Below are 26,326 nucleotides of genomic sequence, written 5' to 3'. Positions count from 1 at the left end.
TGTTAAGATTCTCTCAAATAGAAAAGAAACTGGCACAAATAACTATCACAGCACAAGATGTGATAAGGAGATTTATTGTAGAAAAACTACGCAATAATTACAAAAATTCAATAACTGCTGAATATCATATAGGAGCTTTATTTAATGTGAAATTAAGGTTGAAATTCTAACATCTGTTTTTTCCAGGTATGTTGTACAATAGATTTGAAGTCATTTTTTTCTGATTTAAAGGATAATTTCAAGTTGTTTTGTTGAAGTATACCTGTGACCAAACTGAATTTATAAATTAAAAGCCAATAATCTTGAGGCATAAAATTACTTTCATTACTAGGCTATTTTTGTCTCTCTTTTGTTTTCATGAGGCAGTGATTTGCTTTTAATTTACTAATTATGTTCCCTTATTTTGTTGAATTTTCAAAATTTTAGCCTTACAATATTATATCCAATATTTTCAGGAATGCAAGTTGGGAGCATTAAAAATGTATATGCTACCATCTCAATTCTTTTCAAATGTAAAGACAACATAGCATTTGGATGATGTTACAAATACTATTTTTCTTTTCTAGTTTCAGCAACCAACTATTCACACTACTGTAAGTATATAGCTATTTGCTTGGTAATGTGGTGCTGTACTATATATGCTCATTGACAACTTGGAACAAATAAGGGAGGATGTAATGTAGTCTTCGTAACAAAATAATTATATATTTATCTTACCTGAGATAACACAGCAAGTTGATGGTGACATTTTATTGCATTCCTATTGGCCTCCATGAAATATCTCTGAGTACGCCTTCTTTCACGTTCCAATTTTTTTTCCAAGACAAGCTGGGAATTTGATAATCCATCTAAATACTTCATCACAACATCTGAAATCATTGAACTGATCTCTACTATATCAGGACGGGTCTCTGCATCAGGGGTCAAACATCTGTGGGGGGAAAATAGTTGGTGATGGACACTTTAACTTACAGTTATTTACTGTGCCTAAGTAGAAGCTTGTAAAACTATATTATATGAAGAATTTAACTGAAACATATTAATTTTGTTTTATCTCAGAAGTTCTAATGTAGCCCTAAGATATTGCTGCAATACAAATTTCATAATCCCTTCCTACTCATGCACACTAGGACTGATATGAATTTAAGAATATCTACACAACTATACTTTGCTCGCTCTTGCTCAAGTGGATAAAGAAAAACATTTTAGCAATATAACATCTAGGCAGAAAAAACATTATTATATGGCTACTAAAACAATGTGAACACAGTCAGGAGCTAGGTCATGTTTGGGTCTATATATTGTTCTCAGAATGGTATGTGAAACATAGTCAAAAAATGTTATAACAAAAGGCAAAGAAGTTTTCAAAGACCGTGGCTCACAAAAGGTTAAAGATTTGAAGTTGAAAACTAAGTTGAGGTTTGTATGCATAAGCATAATCTAGAAATGCATCATTACTTTGATGCTGATAAAAGAATAAGCTCATCCACTTTTCAACCACTATGAGATCACCTAAGATGAAAAGTAATCAATTTATATCTTATTCCACTCTAAATAAATTTCATTGTACCATTCATTAAATTTGTACTAGTTATTTAAAAATTAAAGGATGGTAGGACAACACCAGTATTCATAAGAATTCCTATACTACGGATATATTCTTATACTATTTCTTCAATTTAGTAGTTGGGAAAGTAGATTGAGTGGCACTTTATCTTTCCTTCAGTAGGGAAGCAATTTTTCTATTTTATTTTTATTTTTGCTCACAATAAAGATACCTTTTCTTTTATTCCCCATGTGCTAACCTTAATGATATTGCCTGTTGTTTATGTTGTATAGATTTCTGTTTTAGCTACAACTCAAAATTCATAATTTTCATTTAGAGTCACACATTATGAAAGAAATCAAAATTATTGTTGGGCTTCTTTTCTAATTACCTCTCATAAATCTTTCTACTGGCTAATATCCTATTTTATATACTAATAAAAATAATGGTTTCATCTTCTTTCATATTATCTCTTTATATTTATGGCATATGTCTTGTAAATACAGACTTTCAAATGGTTGACAAAACACTTAAGAAAAAATGAACTCTCTTCCCTTATTTGAGGTAGGTTGAGTTAGATTAGACTGTAACTGACTTACACTCATTCACAATTTTGAGGTTCAACCAAAATTTAATTCTCTTCATTCTTAATCCAACAAATAGAATCAGCCAATTGCAAGTGTCTTTTATTATAACTCATAATTATATACCATAGGCTTGAGGAAGGGCTCATTAAAATAATATGATCTCTATTTTTCACACAAGTTATGCATACAGTTAGTCCTTGGGTTATGACCATTCATTCAGTGACTGTTCAAAGTTGTAGTGGCACTGAACAAATGGGCAATTAGTGCTCAAATTTCCAACAACTACAGCATCCCTATTGTTACATGAACAAATTTAAGTGCTTGACAACCAGCTTGCATTGGTTGAAGTGTTCTGCAGTCATGTGACCTTTTTTGTGACCTTCCCTCATGTGTCCCCACAAGCAAGTCAGTATAGAAAGTTGCAAGATGTTCAAGTAAGTTTCTCCCAACATCAGTCTTTCTTTGTTTGGATGCACCACACTGCCCTCCCCTCCTTTGCTAGTGCAAACCCCATTTCCTCTTTCGCTAACCTTCCTGTGCTCGCACACATTTATTGTGGGTGTTGTGAAGCCAGTTCTTTGCAGGCATTGAGTGAGACAGAAGGTTCAAAACAGCAACAGGCTTTATTGAAGGTCAGAACAGGGAGCTGCTGCACAGCTATTTACATGGTTGGCCGATAGGCGGAGACCAATAGGTTTGAAGCATAGGTTTCCCACCCAAAGACCTACTTAACTGGCTGGAGACAATGAGTCTGGGCCTGCTAGCAACCGTTACAACATACACATGAACATAGCACTTAGCAATTGAATGCAAGCAATTAGCAAGCACATAGCACTTAGCAATTGAATGCAAGAGCAAACACTTAGAACATACACAAAAGGCCAATACATTACAGTGGGGATAAACTAGAAGGGCTGATTTTAATCTTTAAGCAGCAAAGCTTTCAACTTAATTCAGTCTGAAAAGTGAGAGACTTCCTTGACAGGTTAAAAAAAGAATTGGAGGCGATGCAAGTGGGTAAAAAGAAAGGAGCTATGCAGCAAATGCAGCAAGACACTGAAAGAGAAACTAATATGCTGAGTGCTACAGGTATAGACTTTTCAACTTTTACAGCATAAATATGGATTTAATTGCATAACATGTAATGGCTCTGCAAAAAGAGTAGCAATAGTTAAGATGTTGACCTAGAAACCCAGAGATTGGGAGTCCTAGCCTTAGTCGTGAAAGCTGGCTTTAGACAAGTCACTCTCTCTCAGCCCAACTCATATCAGAGGTTTGTTGTTGGAAAAATAGGAGGATGAAGTATGTTTCCACAGTTGTATATGGTAAAAAGTGGGATAAAATATTCTAAAAACCTATCTCATTATTTGAAAAAGTTAAAACAAGTAGTAATTTGTTTAAAGGAAAAAATATATATAAGAAAAAAAAAATATTAAATGTATAAATATTGGGAGAAGAATTTAGCTCAGGAGGAAAAACTAAGGAAACTTGAGTTGTCTTGTATCACAACTACAACCAAAATTGATACTGACTGATGATTATGGTAGCTACCTAAGGGATGGAAACTAATTTGAATGAAACCAGGATTATGATGTTAGGAATATATACCCCAAATGACAACAAAGATATATTTTTGAAGGAATCTGTGGAAATATTAAAGGATATAAAAACTGTTTAGTGGGACTGGAATGAAATTGTTTGTCCACAAAAATATAGAACCTCTATGAAAGGAATTAAAGTGACACAAGGCAAATTACCCAAAATACTTTTTGAAACTCCTTCATGGATTACTGCCTTGTTGTGGTGAAGGGGCTTGCGTAATTCAATGAAGCTATGAGCTATGCCGTGCAGGGCCACCCAAGACGGAAAGGTCATAGCAGAGAATTCTGACAAAATGTGATCCACTGGAGGAGGAAATGGCAACCCACTCCAGTATCTTTGTCATGAAAACCCTATGGACAGTACCAAAAGGCAAAATGATATGACGCTGGAAGATGAGCCCCTCAGGTCGGAAGGCATCCAATATGCTACAGGGGAAGAGCAGAGGGCTAGTATTAGTAGCGCCAGGAAGAATGAAGCGACTGGGCCAAAGCCGAAAGGACGCTCAGCTGTGGATGTGTCTGGTAGTGAAAGGAAAGTCCGATGCTGTAAAGATTTTTTCTCCATAGGAACCTGAAATGTAAGATCCATGAATCAAGGAAAGCTGGACGTGGTCAAACAAGAGATGACAAGACTGAAAATCGACATCTTAGGTATCAGCAAAATAAAATGGACAGGAATGGGTGAATTTAATTCAGATGACCATCCGGTATACTACTGTGGGCAAGAATCCCTCAGAAGAAATGGAGTAGCCCTCATAGTCAATAAAAGCGTAGGAAAAGCAATACTGGGATACAATCCTCAAAATGACAGAATGATCTCAGTTCGAATCCAAGGCAAACCATTCAATATCACAGGAGTAGTCCAAGTCTATGCCACAACCAACAGTGCTGAAGAGGATGAAATTGACCAGTTCTATGAAGCCATACAGCACCTTATAGAACTAACACCAAAAAATGATGTCCTTATCATCATGGGGGACTGGAATGCTAAAGTGGGAAGCCAAAAGATAACCGGAATAACAGGCAAGTTTGGCCTTGGAGTACAAAATGAAGCAGGGCACAGGCTGATAGAATTTTGTCAAGAGAATATGATGGTCATAGCAAACACTCTTTTCCAACAACCCAAGAGACGGCTCTACACATGGACATCACCAGACGGTCAACACAGAAATCAGATTGACTATATGCTCTGCAGCCAAAGATGGAGGACCTCTATACAGTCAGTAAAAACAAGACCAGGAGCTGACTGTGGCTCGGACCATGAGCTTCTCATTGCAAAGTTTAGGCTTAAACTGAAGAAAGTAGGGAAAAGCACTAGGCCACTCAGGTATGAATTAAATCATATCCCTGTTGAATATACAGTAGAGGTGACAAATAGATTTAAGGAATTAGATCTGATAGACAGAGTGCCTGAAGAACTATGGACAGAGGTTCGCAACATTGTACAAGAGGTAGCAACTAAAACCATCCCAAAGAAAAAGAAATGCAAGAAAGCAAAATGGCTATCTGAGGAAGCTTTGCAAATAGCTGAGGAAAGGAGGGAAGCGAAAGGCAAGGGAGAAAAAGAAAGATATGCCCAATAGAATGCAAAATTCCAGAGAATAGCTAGAAGAGATAAGAATGCCTTCTTAAATGAACAGTGCAAAGAAATAGAAGAAAACAATAGAATAGGGAGGACCAGAGATCTTTTCAAGAAAATTGGAGAGATGAAGGGAACGTTTAATGCAAAAGTGGGCATGATAAAGGACCAAAATGGCAGGGACCTAACAGAGGCAGAAGAGATTAAGAAGGGGTGGCAAAATTACACAGAAGAACTATACAAGAATGAGCTTAACGTCCCTGATAATCACAATGAGGTGGTCACTGACCTCGAGCCAGACATCCTAGAATGTGAAGTGAAGTGGACCTTAGAAAAGCTGAGCAACAACAAAGCTAGTGGAGGTAACAGTATTCCAGCTGAGCTATTCAAAATCTTAAAAGACGATGCAGTAAAAGTGCTACACTCAATTTGCCAGCAAATTTGGAAAACTCAACAGTGGCCACAGGATTGGAAAAGATCAGTTTACATTCCAATTCCAAAGTAAGGCAGTGCCAAAGAATGTTCAAACTATCGCACCATTGCACTCATTTCTCACACTAGTAAAGTTATGCTTAAAATCCTACAAGCTAGACTCCAGCAGTATCTGGATCGAGAACTACCAGAAGTACAGGCAGGATTTCGAAGAGGCAGAGGAACTAGAGATCAAATTGCCAACATATGCTGGACTGTGGAAAAAGCTAGAGAGTTCCAGAAAAACATCTACTTCTGCTTCATTGACTATGCTAAAGCCTTTGATTGTGTGGATCATAACAAACTGTGGCAAGTTCTTAAAAGATGGGCGTACCAGACCATCTTATTTGTCTCTTGAGAAACCTATATGTAGGCCAAGAAGCAACAGTGAGAACTGGACATGGAACCACTGATTGGTTCAAAATTGGGAAAGGAGTCCGGCAAGGCTGTATACTGTCGCCCTGCCTATTTAACTTATATGCAGAGCACATCATGAGAAAGGCAGGGCTAGATGAATCCAAAGTTGGAATTAAGATTGCCGGAAGAAATATCAACAACCTAAGATATGCAGATGATACCACTCTAATGGCAGAAAGTGCCTCTTGTTGCTGGTGAAAAAGGAGAGTGCAAAACTTGGGTTAAAACTTAACATTAAGAAAACCAAGATCATGGGATCCGACCCTCTCAATTCCTGGCAAATAGAGGGGGAAGAAATGGAGGTAGTGACAGATTTTTATTTTCCTGGGCTCCAATATCACTGCAGATGGGGACTGTAGCCAAGAAATTAAAAGACGCTTGCTCCTCGGGAGGAAAGCCATGGCAAATCTTGACAGCACACTAAAAAGCAGAGACATCACCCTGTCAACAAAAGTGCGTATAGTCAAGGCTATGGTCTTCCCAGTTGCAATGTATGGCAGTGAAAGTTGGACCATAAAAAAGGCCTAGCTCCAAAGAACTGAGGCCTTTGAACAGTGGTGCTGGAGAAGACTCCTGCGGGTCCCTTGGAATACAAGGCGATCAAACTGGTCAGTCCTAGAGGAGATCAACCCTGGCTGCTCTTTAGAAGGCCAGATCCTGAAGCTAAAACTCAAATACTTTGGCCACCTAATGAGAAGGAAGGACTTACTGGAGAAGAGCCTAATGCTGGGAAAGATTGAGGGCAATAGAAGAAGGGGATGACAGAGAATGAGGTGGCTGGATGGAGTCACTGAAGCAGTACGCGTGAGCTTAAATGGACTCCAGAAGATGGTAGAGGACAGGAAGGCCTGGAGGAACGTTGTCCATAGAGTCATGATGGGTTGGACACGAATTCACAGCTAACAACAACATTTTTTGAAATGTTGAACAACTATGAGCTTACAAATGTATGACAACATAAAAATTGAGGTATTACTACTGACACTACTGTTGTGGACACTAAGTTGATGTTGAATTTAATTACGGCAGCAAGACTTTTAGTAGGGCAATATTGGAAGAAGGAAGAACTGCCGACTATAGAAGAATGGACTTTAAAAGTTTCCAACCTGGCGGAAATGGCAAAGATCTCAGCGTACTTGAAAGACCATTCGCAACAGAGATATATTGTGGAGTGGAAAAAATGGATTGATTACATCCAGAATAAATATGGGACTAAAAAGTTTCACTTAGCATTTGAATAAATATTGATGTGATATTTATATTGCTTGTAGTTATTTTATAAGAGTTAAAGTGCGACAGATTTAATAGTTATTGTTGTTTGCATATGGTAGATTATGATTGTTTTTACTGTTATACCTTGTATTTAGCTTGGGGAAGTCGGGGAAGGGGGAGGGGGAGGGAGGGAGGTGTTGGGGAGGGTTGGGAAGAGGGGAGGGGGTTGGGAGGGGTTTTGTTTTGTTTTGTTGAAAATAAAATGTACTGTAAAACTTTTCAATAAAGAAATTGAGATTTTAAAGAATATACTTATTTCTCTAGAGTCAGATATTTTTCATGAATACATGGGTTTTGGATTTCTAACAAATCTTGTCATATGTGTTAACAAATGAAGATAGTGTCAAAGACCATTCCAGATCATAATCCAATGACTTTAACAAATAAGAGAAGAATTAGAATTTATAGATGGTGGCTAATTTTGTTACAGAAAGGAATCAATGATGGAAAACTGAAAAAAGAATATGAAAGATTTTTTTGAGAATAACCTTAACAAAGACTCAGATATAAGGACAGTATAAAATGATAGTAAAGCCTTTATAAGAAAGCAATTTACTAAAAAAAACAAATTGAAGAAACAAAGCCAAGAGGATACAAAACATTATAATGAAAATTCTGCCCATATTTACAACCCACAGCTTGATTGTGGGTATTTCAGTGTTTTTGTACTTTGTGCATATAGTAGTCTTGATGCAGTTTCCAATATAAAACTAGTATCTCATAAGTCTTCCTAACTGTTTATCCATACGTCCCAGTTTAAAAAGTTCTAGCTTTATCTGTATGTTAATCTTTAAAATTGTTTGCATCATCATGTGAATTTGTATCCAACTCTTTTTCGCATTTTTGCAAGACCATCATAAATGGTAAAATATCCCTTCATGTTTTTCACATTTTCAACATTGATTAAAAGTACATTTATGCATCTGAGATTATTTTTCTCATACACCAATGATACATCTCTTTGTAAACATAATCTCTTAAATTACCGGTATAAAGCAATATGAATTTCAGCCCTTTAGCCACATTCTCTCCCATTGGTCCATCTGTATATTGTAATCAAAATTCTTATCCCATTTTATCCTCCATTTTTTTACTTGTTCTTATTCCATTTCAAATCTCAATGTAGTTTATACATTTTAGCCATTATATGTTTATCGTTGTACATAATTCAATTCCAAGTTCCACATTATATAGATTAATTCCCCTACTTTTTATCTATAATAAATCATTCTCTTAACTGTGCATATGAAAACTACTGAAAACTAACCCCCCCTGCAATTAATTGTTCTCTTGGCTTTATCTTAAATTCTCCATAATTTTGCTGTATTAATCACTTCCCTTTGCCCATGGCTTTTTTATAAAATGGTTCTATGCTGAAACCAATACAGATACTTTCGGGCACAACCTGAGTTCCACATTCTTAATATGTCACTCTTAACAATGATTTTTAACATTTACATTGATTTTATTTTTGCTCTATTAATCACTTCCCTTTGCCCGTGGTTTTTTTTATAAAATGCTTCTATGCTAAAACCAATACAGATACTTTTGGGCACAATCTCAGTTCCAAATTCTTAATATGTAACTCTTAACAATGATTTTAACATCTACATTGATTTTATTTTATTGTGGTATAAAAAGCCATGCCATTTAAACCTTGAGTTGTGTTCTTCTAACATTCTCTTATTTCTCAACACCACAACTCTTTTATACAAGCCAAACAGCAGGCTACAAAATACAATTTGGAATCAGACAATTCTCCTCTTTCTTTTGCATCTTGAAGAACTGTATATTTAACCCTTGATTTCTTTCATTCCTATATAAATCTAGATATATCTTTTTGCCATTACTTGAAAGATACACATTTGTCAAAATAGGTACTGTTTAATTTAATTTGCTGGCAAGCATTTTTCCTTCCTGGAGATCTCCTTAATTTATCTGTCATATGCATATAGGAGGATATCCTAGCCTTTCTTTCTGCTGAAAAAAATAGTCTTTTTCAAACAAGAAATTGTCTGTAGGATTTTCATTTTTAGTCTCTAATTAAGGTTTAACTTGCCCAAAAGTTGAAAAAGCATGGCACAATAAAATAAAATCAATTATTTGAAGTTAAGGAAACATCTTTTTCAGGACTCTTATATTTCTGTGGAAATATATAAAATGTATTGAAATCTATCTATTTTATTTATAAATTTGTGCTAAGTTTGATCTCTCTTTGCATCTGAATGCTAGTTTCATGTTTTGCCTTTTTATTTCCATGTATAATTTATGACATTAAATATTCAATTTCAGTCCTTATTTTTTCTTCCAGAGAAGTTCAGACACTATTTTAAATTTAGAATCTACTTATGATTTGTAATAATATCACCTGGAAATCTTTCTGTAGATTCTTGGAGGACCTTTTTCAAAACCAAATCTCTGCATTTTATAGAGATATTTTTATTCCTTTATTATTTCTATAAATAACTCAAGGTAGTGAGCATACTTAATACTTCCTCTTCCTTGTCCTTAAAATTAAATAATTCTAATACTTTATTATAGCTTTTTAAAATACAGATTGTTTCTTTTATCTTTTGTGAGATTGGTTCATATCTCGAGTAAAGCTCTCAATCCTATAGACATTATACTTATAAGCTACATAATTATGAGGTGATACTATAGATAAAATTCAAGTTTCTCATTTTTATTTTTTAATCATTAGAAAGTTAGTAACCAGTGTTAGCACTCTGGGTCACTGGAGTTAGAAGACAGATGCCAGTGAGGTACTACTTAGAAGGCAGGTAATGACAGCAGGAGCTACCACTTTGTTTATTTAAAGCAGGAGATGGAACGAAGGAATAAAAACCTGCACAGCTTCTAAAAGAAGGTATTTTGTATCTCCAATCTTCTACCCTGCATGTCTCAGCAAGTCTTCCAAAGTTAATCCTATGCACAATAAGATATTTCTCTTTATTGAACTGTCCTGGAAAGATTATATCTCAAAGAAATCTTAGAATTAGAACAAATTCTCCTTACAAATATTGATTAGAAATGAGAAAATAAAACATACTACTTTGTTTTACTTTAAATCTGATTTTGAGTAGTAGAGATACTCCTCTGATTGGCGACTTGTAACTTCTGGATTGGTAACATACCTCTAATGCTTATATAATGCATATTATTTAATTTAATTTAATTTAATTAGTTATATTTTGTTAATAAGTGATATAAGGTCTAGTTTATTATTTTTATTGGAAAGCAATTACTGATTACCACTAATTCTTTATAGTTATAATCGCTAGGTTTTAATTCAACTACTTTGTATATTCAAATTCAATTGATATTTCTTTATAGGTAGATCTTAAGTTATGATAGTCACTTAACAGCCATTCAAGGTTACAAAAGAGACACCCCCCCCAAAAAGCTATATATTATTTAATAAAATAAATAAAGAGGCAAAGACTGAATGCTGTTTAAATCAAATAAGTTCATTAATAAAAGTGGAAAAATGCACTGATTTAAAACCATACTTACCTTTTTATGACAGCTGATATCTTTGTAGTATACATACCTCCTGGTACTGGCTCATAAACAGCTTCTACTATCTGCAAAATAAATAGTTGCTGTCATTTTTAAAGTGATTTTTATATTGTAATTTTCTATTTGATCTGCATGGCATACTTCACATAATTAGCTTCCTCTTATAGCTGTCATTTACAAACAATGGAAACAGATATATGTGCAGTTTTTACATCTGATTATATGTAAATAAACTGCTTTACAAATGTGATACTCATATAAGGAACTCATTCAAAAATAATCAAAAATATAAATAATGATCCATATTTCATCATCATCATAGCTATTGTTTATGCACTGCAGGATGAAGTCCGCATGTTTCCAACCAATGCAGTCCTGAGCATTCCTTTGCCAATTGGACCCACAATTTCATCTGAATAAATGCAATTATTTAATTTATATCCATCTTTCTATTCAATCAAGTATACAAAATATATTTTAACCATAATCAAAATATAGAATGCAGTGTGGAAATTAAATTAATTGAAACAAGGCAAAAAATAATTAACAATGAGAAGTCTTGTGGAATAAATAATTTCTTAGATAATTTTCAAATGGTAAAGATAATGAAGTCTCATCCAAATCCTGGGGAAGGTATAGCCTGGGACAGATATGTGATGCACGAGCAACATAAGAAATACTTTCCATATTTTCTTGATTCTAAGTTGGCGGCACCTGGATCGGCTGTGGCTGCATTGGCTCTCGAAGGTGAAAAGTTTTTGGAAGGATATAAGGGATATAATCCACATAATCGGGAAGGTTTTAATGTTTTTGAGCAACGTAGTGGGACTAAGCTAACATATGAACGACAATCTTTGCTGGTATGGTAAGTTTTTAGCTGTTTCAAAACTGTTGGTGAGAGAGTTAAAAGTCATTTGCGCTATTTGAAATTGTACTGCCGGCAGCAAGATCTGACTGCTGGCACAGCAACGGATTCTATTGCGAATCAGGGTTGTTTCCAAAGGAGGCAGAGGAGGAGAGGTCCCGGGGCTTATGGAGTGAAGGGACTGGATGAGGCTGTCAGCAGGCCCAGAGGAAGGGAGAAAGGCTTTTGGAGGAGTGAGAGGTGGCAGCAAAAGCAGCGTGCTCTAGGGGCGAAAAGGACCCTTTAAGGAAAAGGTGGAAGAGACAGGATCGGAAAAAGGAAAGGAGGTGAAGGTGTTGTGCAGGACTATAAGCTAATTTGAGGGCTAATCCACATGCTCCATTTCCATCTATCCTGTTTGACATCGTTTGCTCCCTAGAAACTAAAATGGATGTTCTTAAACTTAAGCTGGCCATGAACAAGGAATGTGTATCAGAGGTGGTGGCCCTTTGAGAGCTGTATGCAACAAAATTTCATTTTGATCTATGCCAATTGGTGTACATTCAATAAAATTGTTGTTGTTGTTATTGTTATTATTATTATTATTTTAATGTCCAGGCAGTTGTATAATACACAGTCCCTCAATCATGCTTAATCTATTTAGAGATTTACAGTTTAACACAAAAGCTCCAAAGCTACGGTTCTTCCATATGAAGCATTTTTGTGCAATGAGTATATTTTGGGATTTTACATGAGTTCCAGAAGATTTGTCATTTAGAATTCTTTGGGCGGGTTTTCTTCTTTTTTCTTCTTTTTTTTTTTTTAGAGAAAGAGAAGACAATGAAATAGCTTTGCATTGCTTCTTGGCCGGCAATAGTAGGAACAGCTCCTTTATAACCACAGACAGACCTTATTTGTGATTTGATGAAATAAATTATGAAGCAGCTAAATAACTGTCAACTTTTTTCTAGTTTGTAGGTTTCTTTATAGAGAATCCTTGGTATCTGAGATTATTATGCCTTTTAAAAGCTAATTTTGAACCTCTTTAAGATATATGTCACATTTTAGAAATTCTTACTGTAAACATAAACTCTGAGGATTAAGCAATCTTGCAGACTATGGAGAAGAATATTATTAGTTTTGGTTTATTTTAATTCTCTGAAAGCCACAGGGGACATAGCACTTGCCACTGGATCATAGATCAGTGTTAGATGTCTATGGAGATTCTCCCTCATCCAGGTTCTGGTTGTCCTAAAGGTGCTTTTTCAGAGGCAAATGGTCTTTCTTGTTTTTCTTTGGAGATATTTCGCTTCTCATCCAAGAAGACAGCTGTTTATTTGCATACTTTTAGAGAATCACTGAGGCCACTTGGAGGTTTGTCTGTGCCCTCAGGGTCACCTGAGTAGTGAACTGTGGGGTGCTTGGTGCTCTTTGAGCTTGGTGGTTTTCTTGCAAACATTTCATTACCAAATTAGGCTAATGATGTTGCCTAGTTTAATAATAAGACATCTCCAAGAAAAACACCAAGCTCAGAGAACATTAGATCTCATAAATAAAGGGGGGGGGGAAGTTAAAGAGATTGAGGTGACGCCTGTTAGGCCCAAAGTCATCAAAACTTTTAGTCCAGTATTTAATTTAGGGCATCTGGAGAATATTTCATATATATATAATCTAGTAGTTTATCTATGTCAGAATAATTATCAAAGCTGTTTCTCTAGACCTGCTATAAAATCCTAATGAAATGCAGGATTTCTGCCTGCAAAACATTTTCCATGTGGTATAACAAATATAGGATTAAAAAAGCAATTAAATGAAACAAATATGCAAATGTAAATGGTATAATTTCATTTAGCAAACCTGCATACTTTATTTGCTAAGGAGAGCATGTTGGTGCTATAAAATGGAGGGTTGAGTGTTGCCATCTGATATAAAACACATCCTGCAGCCCAGACATCAGCCTTCTCACCATATGGTTCACTCTTTACAACTTCAGGGCTGCATAAATGAAAACAAAATACTGTATGCAATACAAAAAGGACAGAGGAGAGATCAGCAAATATACATTACCATCAAAATCCTGAAGAGTTTATAAAAAAAATCTATAAAAATACAAACAATTCAAAGTTTATGTAGAATGATAATGGCTATTCGATTTCCCAACCTAGCCTATTAAAATTACTTGGGGTAGAATTCATTCTGATAATAGCATTAATGTGATTTCCTCAGTCTTGCAGCACAAAAGTATGCTAGTATAATTCTGACAGTCAAGCTGGTGCTATTCTTTCAGTTTTAATGTAGGACAACTTAAGGAAAGTGATGGTTGGATTTCCTGCTAGTGGAGAAAAATTGCTAGTTACTATCCCTAACATAGGGATAGCAAAACAGGGACCAAAATAGGGACAACTCCGGTGGGAAGGTAACAGCGTTCTGTGCGCTTTTGGTGTCTAGTCATGCCGGCCACATGACCACGGAGACGTTCTCGGACAAGCGCTAGCTCTTCGGCTTTGAAACGGAGATGAGCACCGGCCCCTAGAGTTGGAAATGACTAACACGCATGTGCAGGGGAACCTTTACCTTTACCTTTATCCCTAACATGGATTATTAGGAAGGAGGCAAATTTTGGAAGATGCCCAGACTTATGAGTTTGGATATCTGCCAGAACCTCATCTCTGAGAGGGGTGGATTTTTCTGCAGTAAAGCAGGAGAGATTATTTTCAATATTGCCAAGAACCCCAACATTTCACAGAACTCAGGATTATCTCAATCACTCAGTCAATCATTCTCTTCCCTTTGCTTGATCTTTCTTGCTTTTATCATTCTCCCACTTCTGTGCCCCTTCTCATTCAGTTTTTCTCTTTCTCACTCCTTTTCTCAGTTTTTCACAATATATCATTCTGTCTCTCTCCCCCCCCGCATCCTCTTACATTTCATTCAGTCTTCCCTTCTCTTTATGAATTGTTCTCTCTTTCACCCAAGTTTTCCTTGTTATCTCTTTTTTACTTACTTATTCTCCATCTTTATGTGACCTTTAGTCTAAAAACAGCTAATTGGAGCGCCTGTTACCCGTGTAATCCTAACATGGCAGCATCATTGCTCCTTTTGTCAGAACTATAATCAAAACTGGCAACACTAGTTATTTTACAAAATGCAACAAACATGCTTGCAATTACTTGAATTACTTGTTGGTATCCTATCAATAGCGAATTTTTTAATGCAATCATTTAATAATTGCCTTTTCACATTTCTAAGGCAATTGTCTGCAATGTAATCAGATATCACTTCCATTTTTGGGAGCTTGATTGGTTGCGACCAGTTTTTATTTATTTGTTCTAAAATGCCGATTAATACCCTCCTCCACTTAGAACTTTAATTTAACATTAACATTTAAAAAATTAACTACTGCTTTGTAAAAACTGTAGCAAATGGTCTAGATAATACCCTTCAATAAGTATGGAATAAATTCATTAATTTTTGTACATGACAGCAGCTGGCTAATCTTACATTAATCGAGAGGCTAAACAGAGCCAGAATTGATTAGCTTTTGGAAGGTAGACCTGCAGTGGGATAGTCTGGGAGGATGTAAAAGCATCCCAGAAGGAGGCAACCATTTCTATTTCATTGTCAAAGAAATAACATGAAATCAATAGAATTTGAATTCTACAAGAAATGAACTTATTCATAAAAGTCATTATTATCTAATATTACCTTCCAGTCACATATCTCATACTCTAATCAAGAAGCAAAATCACCAGTACCCTGGTTACAAACCTATAGTTACTGTCTAGATTAACTTTTTTCAAATTTATGTTTTCCTTTTACATTTATATAAATTAGTAAATTTCTATAATAAGTAACTATTTTTGATAATTGTAGATGATAAGATTTGCATTCCCAAAGCAATGCACCAAATTCTGTTTTATTTAATATTTGATAAGAAAAGAAATAAGAAAATGTTGTAGTGGTTAAGATATTGGCCTAAAAACCAGGTCATTGTGAATTCTAGTCCTGCCTTAGGCACAAAAAAATCTGGGAAGATGACTGGGCCAGTCATTCTTTCTCAATTTAACTCACCTAACAGTGTTGTTTTTGTGTGGAAAAATAGGAGAAGAAGGAGTATTAATACATTCACCACTTCCTATTATATATGAAAAAGTGGGATAAATATTTAAATGAAATAAAAATTATGGAAGAAATTATAATAAAAAATGGAATGAGGCTGAAAAAAGTTACAATAGGCTGAATGATAACATAAAGTAGTGTCCCTGAAAATCTCAAAGAAGAGAGGTTTTTGTATACTACAGTAAGGTCAAGTTCATCGAAACACAAAGTTCCTTTGGAATTTTGAAATAAGTTATACAAAATAAAATCAGGAGAAATCAATTAATAAAGAAATAAGCTACCCATAGGATTATACCTTACAGCAAAATACAGTTAAATCTATAACTAATCTTTCCCAACTAGTGGTTAGCCTCAAAACTGAAACTTCAAAGTCAGCTTCAGAAGAAACTCTAAATAGCACACATTATGATCTGTTTGAATATATTACCATTTCAGCTACAGAATGAGAAAGGGCACGAACAAGAAATAAATTTTATTTCATTATTAATCCAATTTCATTATTTTTATAAATAATACAAGGCAGTGAATATATCTAATACTCCTTCTTCCTCCTATTTTGTCCAGAACAAACCTGTGAAATGGATTGACTTGAGAGAGAGGGTAACTGGCTAAATACATTACTATGCATTTCAATCTGTGACCCATCAAATTTAGTTCTGAAGCCCTCTTTTTTCATTCCCAAGAGTCCTACAAATACCATCATATTTCAGCATCAAGGCATCAAAAATTACATAGGAAATAAGCTATAACAAAAAAAATGCTTGTATTAAACCTCTGACAAAATAAATTATGCCTAATGATAGAAAATATAAATTCTCAAATTGTAAAATAATATTACCGTAATAAAATGGGCTAAGAACTTTAGTCCTACTTTCTTTGATGGGCTAAAATTTTTAGTCCCACTTCCTACCCTCCTGTATGTCCACTGTGAAAAGGATGCTTCCTTATTTAGGCCTTGTATGGATAGTTCCTTCCATTTACATTGAGAACACTGAGGTAGATTAAATATAATTGCTTGTACACAATTTATCACTGTTTATTTATTAGACAGTGTTTAAACTGCATGTTTAAAAACAATCTATATGTATAATATATAAAATGATTTAAACAGTACAAAAATAAAGGCAATTTATTTAAACATTTAATATTAATGGGAATTGTGTGAAGGTCAACACTGAGACCTGGTGAATACAGTATGCAATACTGTTCTATTTTTGGTCATCACCAGGTTTAGTCCACAGAAAGATTGTGGTGACTGTTATAAATGGAGATTTCTTTAATCTTCCTTAAAAATTATGTTTGGTAGGAGCACCTTTTTGCAATTCCCTAACTGCAGTTTGGGTAATCATGTTTTTTTTACATGTCCTTATGACATTGTTTTCATCTCCTACCCGACAGCTGAGACAGCTTAAAGATATTTTTAACTGTTCCAGATTTAAAGTGTTTTCCTTCCTTCTCTGATTTCCTCTTGCTTTACATGTGATCTAGTATTTGGCTGGATGATGATCAGAGGTCAAGATTTATTGGCTAGTTTAGGCTGTTCCTTTCCCCTGAGAACTGTTAAGAGATTTAAGTTCTGCATGTGCACCTCAGCTTTCATGAGAACAGGCATCTGATTTGAGCATAATAACTGAAGTAGTTTATAACTATCATGAAAAGGAAATTTATTTACAGGAATATGTTATAGGAATAGGCAAAGCCTAACACCCAGCTAATTGCATCCTTCCAGGAAAAAAAAGCCCCAAGAATATGTACTCTGTGCATATTTCCATAGAAAGAAAGACTTGACTATATTTGCCCAATTCTGCTCCAGTATACATTAAGACGATTTATTGATAAAGCTTTTTTATTGCTGGCAGATGATGCTTAGTGGAAGGAGAAATGTAGCTAGGGAATCCACTATTTTCTTTCCTTAACATAATCTGCAATAAAACAGTAAGCATGCTCTTCAGCCTCAATAATGAGGCAGAACAGAGGTTGGCAATGAGAAGAAAACAAATTGTGTCCGTTCCAGCCTTAAACATTATCTGTATTTCCAACAATATCTCAGGGTCACATACAGAACCATGAGCCATTCTTAGAAATTAAAAGGTGAACAAAATGTTTTGTTTTGAAACGTGGCAAGAAATTATTAAAAATAGCTTGGCCAATACTTTCGTATAGTAGTTAAGGAGATTATGAGCTATTCTACCTTAGGCATGACAGCTGGCTGTGGTGGGACTTTAGGCCAGGCATTCTACAGCACATGATTATTGTTGTGTGGAAAGTAGGAAGAGAAAGGAATATTAGGTGTGCTTGCCATCTTGAATTATTTATAATAAATATTAAAGTCAGGATATAAATAAAAACAAACTTAGACTAGAGGTATTTTGTAAAAAGTGGTGTCCCACCATACCAACCATTTTGTGAGTGTCTATAAGTCTCTCAAACTTAAGCCAAGTCTCTTTGACTTAAGGCAAAACACACTTTAGCAACAGATGAACTCTGTTAGTAACCCATAGCTAATCCCCATGAACAGCAGGAATAGGGCAAGATTCAACCTCATAAAAGCTATTACCAGCAAGCACAAGCAGACGTGTCAGTAATCCATACCATGGCATATGACGTTATCTGAACATAACCATTTTGTCTACTACTCATCATATCTTGGTACATTCAGAAGAAGTAATTACACTTTAGAAAAAAGACTTCCAAACTTTAAACCTAATATTCTCTTACCAAGAGTACAGAATAGTTCCAACAACTGAAGTGAGTTTGCTGTTCTCCTGTTTTTGCTTTGCAAGACCAAAGTCAGCTGGAAATATAGAAGAAAAGCACATTATGTTTCTTATAGAAGATTCACTGTTTCAAAAATAATAAAAGTTCATGTAGAAGACTATTTTTCTTTATCCTTTTATATCACTAACCTTTATTAATTCAACTTGCTCATCTTCTGCATTTGCCTTTGAAATGAATTTCAATCAAATGTAACAATTTTCAGTCAGTTGCCTGCCACAATTCTAATTTAGCAGCATGGAAATGAAACACTGTTTAAATATGTATAAAAATCCATTTATGAAGATTAAAACTGAACAAATGCCAAACCACAAAACATACCAGCTAAATAAATACTGAAATATTTTTTACTTTTTAAAACTATGTCAGCTAGCATTCTTGGCAATACTGTAATTTCTTGAAGTCAAATCCAAAAGTAAAATAACAAGAGTAATCTTTTAAAAAGTCACTTAAGATATTTTAGTTGTCTCTGGGCTATTATGTTTCAATTTTTTCCTTACATTAGCTCTGTAAGGAAGGAGCTTCTTTTTTCCTGTGGGATTTACTTTGCAATATTGGCTTTAATAGCTATGAAAAGCAGTGAGACAAGATTGCTATGTTCATCAGCTTTGGCCTTCATACAATCAGTTGGACATTGAGTTGCTTTTGCAAATATAGACATATAATTACCAATACTTACTCTTTAACCAGAATAGTATGATTTAACCAGATAAAATTAAAGGAATGGTATGTTCATTTAAAATCCCAAGGTATTGTTTAAAGGTAAAGTCACTCTGTAACACAGCACATCTTAAGATGGAAATGCATATATCATTTCTATATATAGCGCCAGAATAAGTTACTTTATAATGCACTAATATCAAAGCACTTTATTTTTCCAAATCCCTGGTGAAGCATAAATGAGGACAGAGAGATATTTTGGTCTCTGTTATCTTCATGAGTTGTTATTGTACTGGATAATTCCCCCATTAGCTGGTCTACATAATTTTCTAGGTGGACACAGAAGAAGGATGAAATACACATTCTTTGGAATCTCACTGTCTGTCAAACATCCTCCTGCCTAATGCTTCACTTGCCCTCTTTCGTAATTTTCTTAACCACATAAAGAATGTCAGAATTTAGAAAAAGGCAGGATCTGTTGTAGGAGCAACCAAGCTCAATACTGTCGGCTTAGAGGAGGAAATCAAAAGAACAGAATGGCCCCTGAAACATCATTCTGGACTCCATAAATTAGGACTAAAATTCTAGGTAAACTTTAGAAATAAGCAATATGATCAGCCTTATAGAAGAGAAAAATGTCTGAGAAAAGTAATAAAATGTCCAACATTAAAAATAAATAAAAATATCATTTGACATAGCTAATAATTAAGCACCGCTCCATGTTCTCCAAATGATGCCAAAGCTCTTATAGGGTTAGGGTTAGGGTTCTATTAGCACTTCTATTTAGTGCTATTAATTAACCCAAACTCCAAACTTATAAGGTTTCATTTTAGACTGAGCCATATTTAGTGACAGACTTATTCAAATTTTAAATGACAAGACCAAGCTCTGCACTAGAAGTCCTATTTTTGTTGTTTTTAATGATAATCAATATGGCAGAAAAAAGATACTACCTTGAGAAATGGCTGTCAGAAATGACAGCTTCACATTAATCATCATAACAGGCATGGTCCAGTCAATGCTTAACATATGGCAGAATTTGAATTCTATTAATATTACTATTCTGTTTCTGATTATGCCTTTTATTACTTTATCTAGCTACTCTCACAATTAATATTAATCAGTAATACCATATGCACTAGTGACAATAGTTCTCATTGTTTCTCAAATATACTAAAACATTCTCAATGGGCAATATTAAACATATTTTCAAAAGAAAGAGAAAGGATGGAAGATTAAAAAAACCTTTAGAGTGTAAATCAGCTATGAGTTTTTCAATATCACTTTATAAAACAAATACGGTACCCTTTATTTCTCAATGCAAATTTAATGTATTGACTATTGCAAAACTTTGTGCCTATAATCCTTCTCGCTAGTCTTCATCTGCACTCATAGTGTGATTATATTACAATTTCTTGGGTTACAAAAGCTGAATCAGAAGCTATATATCACTTTGCCTTGGCTGCTCTGATGAAAAATGGATTAGAGCTGTCAAGTGTTTTTTAATTGGAATTAATAAAGAAATGGTTATTTTTACATTGTCTATTAATTCAATTATAACAGCTGGTTTGCATATGGTATAGTTCTCTCATGGAACTGCAAAGGATTATACAACAGTTTCTATTTCTATTATTTCCTTGAAATAGTAATATCTCACCCAGAAAGATTATTCTGACTTGGTATATTTTCAAATACTTAATCCCATGGAATATAGTATTAATAGTCTTATTAATATTTATATTTGGGTGAATAATTTTAGTGACCAAAACACACATCAAAAAGTATTCAGGCCATACCAGAGAATCACAGAAATAAGATCTATGCCAGAATGATACCCATAAATTAAAATAAGTAAATGACTTTCCATAAGTTATGTTATTTTTTTTCCAATGTAGGTCTTTTATTCACAATTTCTGCTAATGTACACATTCTGTATTTGTGTAATGTAACCATATAGTAACAGTTGACATGTATTTCTCTAAGTCTTCCAGTTGGTTTGGTGACAGCTGAAGTTATTAACACAATTTTCCTTCAATTTGAATCAATGCAGCTATTTACTTAGCTTTAATTCCTTTTTATGTAACTGATACCATGTTTCCCCAAATATCAAAACAGGTCTTATATTTTTTTTGAGACCAAAACACCCATTAGGGCTTATTTTCAGGGACGTCTTATTTTGCAACCGGCTGCCCACTCCATCCTATTGCCTGGTTGCTCGTGGCCGAAATGGGACTGGAGAGTGTGTGTCGCACTGGTGCTGCCACAAGTTGAGGTGAGACAGGTGGAAAGATGGAGCTGCCCAATGTGCCCTGTACCTGCTTACCTCAGGGCCCTGCATACAGGCCACTGCCCTCTTGGCAACCTCCCTCCCTATTCAATGACCCAGCTGCCTGCTTCGTCTCTTCCCTTTCACTTCCCTCCCAAGCCAGACTGCTATGCTATGGAGGATGGGCGGAGAAGGCTCGGTCGCCTTACACGGTCCCCCCTCCACTGTTTTGGAGCCAGGAGTGATGGCACCTGCCATTGGAGGGGCTTTCTTCAGTCCTTGCCAGTCCTGCTCCACAGATCACCTGCCAAGCAATGGCCTCCCCCTCCTCTTCCTGCCACTTGGGTCCTGCGGTGCTGCATCGGGCTGCCTGCTCTCTGTTGGCCGCCTGTATTGTATGGTTTCAATGGTAAAAGCTTTGGAGGCCAGTGGTAGTCTCTCTGCATCATCATTGGGCAGCTTCACAGCTCTGCCCACACAGCCATGCTGCCATGACTCCAGGCAGGGTAGGCAAAGCCACGAAGGGGACCAGCCCAGGGATGATGCAGAGAACTACCACCAGCCTGCAGAGCTGCCGCCATTGAAACCATACAATACAGGCCGTGAAAGGGGAGCAGTCAGCACAATGCAGTGCCACAGGATCCAAGTGACAGGCAGAGAAGGAAGACGAGGTGGCCACTGCTGCACAAATGGTCTGTGGGGCTAGGCTGCCAGGGACTGGGTCATTGAAATGGCAGGAGAAGTCGCCAAGCAGAGAGTGGCCTGGCTATGGCGGCCCTGAGATAAGCAGGTGTGGGGCACACAGGGCAGCTCCACCCCTCAACCAACTTCACCACACCTTGTGGTGGCAGCACTGGTGTGACACACACTCTCCTGGCCCATTGCAACAGCGAGGTAATAATAATAATTGAGACAGTATCTTAACATGGTTGTGGGGTTTGTGTGTTCTGAGGAAGAAGAAAGCTATACCAAAGGTTCAACCATGCTAGACTGGTCTCATTAGAGGAGCCAGACAAAAAGTGTCTTTCCCATAAACAATATTGTGAGACATAATTTACAGAAACCCATACCAGACTGATCATTACCTATGTCAACAAGAACCATGCTAAGTATTTGTATTGAACCAGGCAATTTCTCATTTACCTGATCCTCAGAAAAAACAAGGTCATCAGAGAATAAAATCAACAGCCAAAGAATAAAACAAGAGAAACTGAAATGAAGAATAATTAAGCTGTAGAAGGAGTGGCAGAACTTGGTGGCAGAGTCAAGTGGAATAAGTACAGAGGTTTTATGTAGACATAAACCGACTAAATCCAACTCTTTGTTGACCCTTATTTAATGCCAAGATAGTGTGAACAGTTAATTGAGCAGATTCTTGGATATAGACATGATTAATAAAACAGACATGATTAATAAAACAGTTTAATTGGAACTTCACATTTGATCCTGATCTTTTGTACCTGACATCCATCTACTCAACTCACTCAAAACTTTTCAAAAGACTACAGTGAAAAACACTAGAATGGTATCTGACTCACAAGTTGGAGTAGTGACTGAGCAAACTACATTGGATGCTGTTATGCAGTGACAGAATAGTTTGGAAACCAAAGTGCACAGTACGTCAGCTACAATGCCCCAGCTTGCCCAACAAATGTGGAATTCAACCTCAACCCCCACTGCCCATAACCCCAGCACTTTCACTTGCTCCAGCAGCTCTGCCAATTTTACAGAGAACAGCTTGTCAGAAAGATCTGAAGGAGAATCAGAATGGATGGGAACCTCATAGCACAATGTGAGTTGTTTATGGGAATTCAAGCAGTGGAATTTCCAACTGACCAGTTGTGAATCTCCGTTGTATTAAGTCTCCTAACAGCCTCAGCATTGCAATGGGCCTCCCACATCATGAAATGCAATGACCCTATAGCTAAATATCAGAAACTCATGACAAACTTCAGGGGCCACTTCAGGGATATAGTAAGAGAAAATATGGCTGGATTCATGAACTCCAACAAAGCACACACAAACGAAGGTATGGCAGTACAGGGCACAGTGTCAAGTTTCTGACGTATGGGCTTTTCAAGAGACTCTGAGGCATTGTTTACCTTAAAAGTCCTTTATTAGCCTAATACACCGGCAAATGCTTGCTCGAAGGAATCTGGAATCTGAAATCTCTGTCCCTTGCACAATATATTAAAAAACAATTCTCCACCTTTCTAATTTTGTCATTAATTATATTCTCCAATTAATTTAAAGAATTAGTTTCCCTTCTGTTAGAAAACCCGCCAAGGTCTTATCTTCTTTAGTTAGATGGCTTTGAAAGTATAATCCTACTCGTCCCCCCTCCCAACCTTAAACTCAATCTCTTAAAGCAATACACAAGTTTAACATATGAAATATCTACTTCATCTCTTGTCAAGCAATAACATTTGATGTTAGCAGCGTTGACACACAGCAGATTTGGAGTGGAATGAGGTAGCTCTAATGGCTCAGTTCAAATGGGGTCCAAGTGATCCAACTGCTGGTGAGTTCATCAGGCAAGGGGTTCCATAGACTCTAGACCAAATCTAACAGATTTGCATTAATATTGACTCATATTTGGAAGAGATTTGTGTCTGGCCCAATTGTTGCAGGCAGCCTGCAACTCAGTGTTACTATTCAACCTTTGTGCTACTGATGCCAACAGGGAATGAACAGGGAGGAGAAGACCTCAGGCAAATACGAGTGGCTAGACCACAGGTCAGCAACCCGTGGCTCCGGAACCGCATGCGGCTCTTTAAGCTGTCTCCTGCGGCTCCCAGTCACTTGGTGCGCGCGCACCTCTACGAACAGGTAGTGGTGCGCACGCACCTCTCCAAATGGAGAGTGGCGCCACCCGTTTGGAGAGGTGCGCGTGCACCTCTCTGAATGGGTGGAGGTACGCGCACACTGCTCTGAATGGGCAGTGGCGCCGCCCGTTTGGAAAGCTGCCGTGGCCCGTTTGCAATGCTACCGCCTTCGGAGGAAGGCGGCAGCCTGCAAACAAGCCGCGGCAGCTTTCCAAAAGGACAGCGCCACTGCCCGTTCCGAGAGGTGTGCGCGCAGCTCTCCAAACCTTTGGAGAGCTGTGCGTGCACCTCTCCAAACTGGCAGTGTTGCCGCCTGTTTGGAAAGCTGCCGCAGCCTGTTTGTACAGCGGCCACCTTCCTCTTTCCAAACCAGTGGCAGCAGTTCTGCAGATGGGTGGCGCCGCCGCTCATTCAGACGAGTGCGCGTGTAGCTCTCCAAAGGTTTGGAGAGCTGTGCATGCACCTCTTGGAACGGGCGGTGGCACCGCCCTTTTGGAAAGCTTCCGCAGCCCGTTTGCAGTGCTGCCACCTTCCTCCAAAGGTGGTAGCATTGCAAATGGGCTGCGGCAGCTTTCCAAACCGGTGGCAGCAGGTCTGCAAACAGGCACCGCTGCTGCCCATTCGTGCGGAGGTGTGCGCGCACCTCTCCAAAGGTTTGGAGAGCTGCGCACGCACTTCTCCGAACGGGTGGCAGTTTGGAGGTCCCGGGGGTGCCTCCGGCAGCACCCAGGCTGAAGGCGGCGCCGCAACCTAGCGCCCGTCACCAGGGAGACCCATCGCCGCTGCCGCGCAGGTGCGTCCACATAAAAAAAAGTGGAACCGCACGCGTGCGTCCATGCACATGCATGCGCAAAAAGCAAAACATTTTGCGCATGTGCAAAACGGTTTTTTGTGCATGCATGCGCGTGGATGCACGCACCTGGCTCCCACTTTTTTATGTGTGATGGAACCGGTTCCCAGTGGCTCTTTTGCTTTTTCAGGTTGCTGACCCCTGGGCTAGACATTCACTGACCACAGAAGAAAGGCAGAGGCACAGAGACTTGGCACTTAGTTTTTACTGTGAAAAATCTGAGTACATGGTCAGAAAGTGCCTTTTCAAAGCTTGCCGGAGAAGAGATTCTTCAGCCATGAGAGATCTATCCTGGATGCAAATTCCAAGGCCTGGCAAATAAGCAACTCGAGTCTCAAGAGCTTGCTGGAGAGAGAATTCAAGCATTAATGAAAGCTCAACACTATCCCCCTCAATATACTACTAAAGATTTACAGTATATTGTTTTGTCCCTACCCCACAAGTATTATTAATGGATTCACTTAACAGACTTCCAAATAGTTAAGGTATTATATATCCCTACAGTCTTGTTGAGCACTCCAATGCAAGTAAAGATAAAAGATGGTCAGTCTTTAAAAGCAGATTCAGTTACATCTGCTATGACCCCCACCTCAGTGAATAACTATAACTCACTAAGCTGTTAACCCTTTATGTCATGAGGCACCTCCACTTTCTGATCATACTGAGATCAGAGTGGCTGAAGATTCATAACACCTCAATAGGGAGAAGGAATTCTGTTTCAGGTGACTCATAAGTTTGTGGGGTTTTATCTGGATGATATTCTGATCTACTTGGCAGACAAAACCAGGCATAATCACCAAGTGTGGGAAGGTTTGAATAGTCTGGGGAGAAATCATCTTTTTGCTAAATTAAAAAAGTTCTTTTGATTTGAAACAGCTGGATTTCTTGGGCTACCACATTTCTTTTTTTAAAAAAAAGTTTTATTGATTTTCTAGTTTTACATTTAAATATTTAAAAACCAATGTGGCGGCTGAGTTAATCGATAGTTCAATAAT

At 37.0% G+C, this 26,326-nt stretch overlaps 1 protein-coding gene across 1 annotated transcript in view; it reads right to left on the bottom strand.

Moving 5' to 3' along the window:
- Nucleotides 1–26,326, bottom strand: part of NEK10 (NIMA related kinase 10) — a 126,442-nt gene that overhangs the window by 36,909 nt on the left and 63,207 nt on the right. Inside the window, exons 24-27 of the mRNA XM_083376121.1 lie at nt 18,674–18,749; nt 13,702–13,831; nt 10,987–11,057; nt 718–931 (exon numbers count right to left, since the gene is read on the bottom strand). Coding sequence (XP_083232247.1) covers nt 718–931; nt 10,987–11,057; nt 13,702–13,831; nt 18,674–18,749 — 491 coding nt within the window. The remainder of the gene's footprint in view (nt 1–717; nt 932–10,986; nt 11,058–13,701; nt 13,832–18,673; nt 18,750–26,326) is intronic.

The sequence above is a fragment of the Vipera ursinii genome (assembly GCF_947247035.1).
Source record: "Vipera ursinii genome assembly, chromosome: Z".
NCBI classification, from domain to species: domain Eukaryota; kingdom Metazoa; phylum Chordata; class Lepidosauria; order Squamata; family Viperidae; genus Vipera; species Vipera ursinii.
Note: the sequence above shows the minus strand (reverse complement) of the source record. Positions and strands in the feature narration are given on the sequence as shown.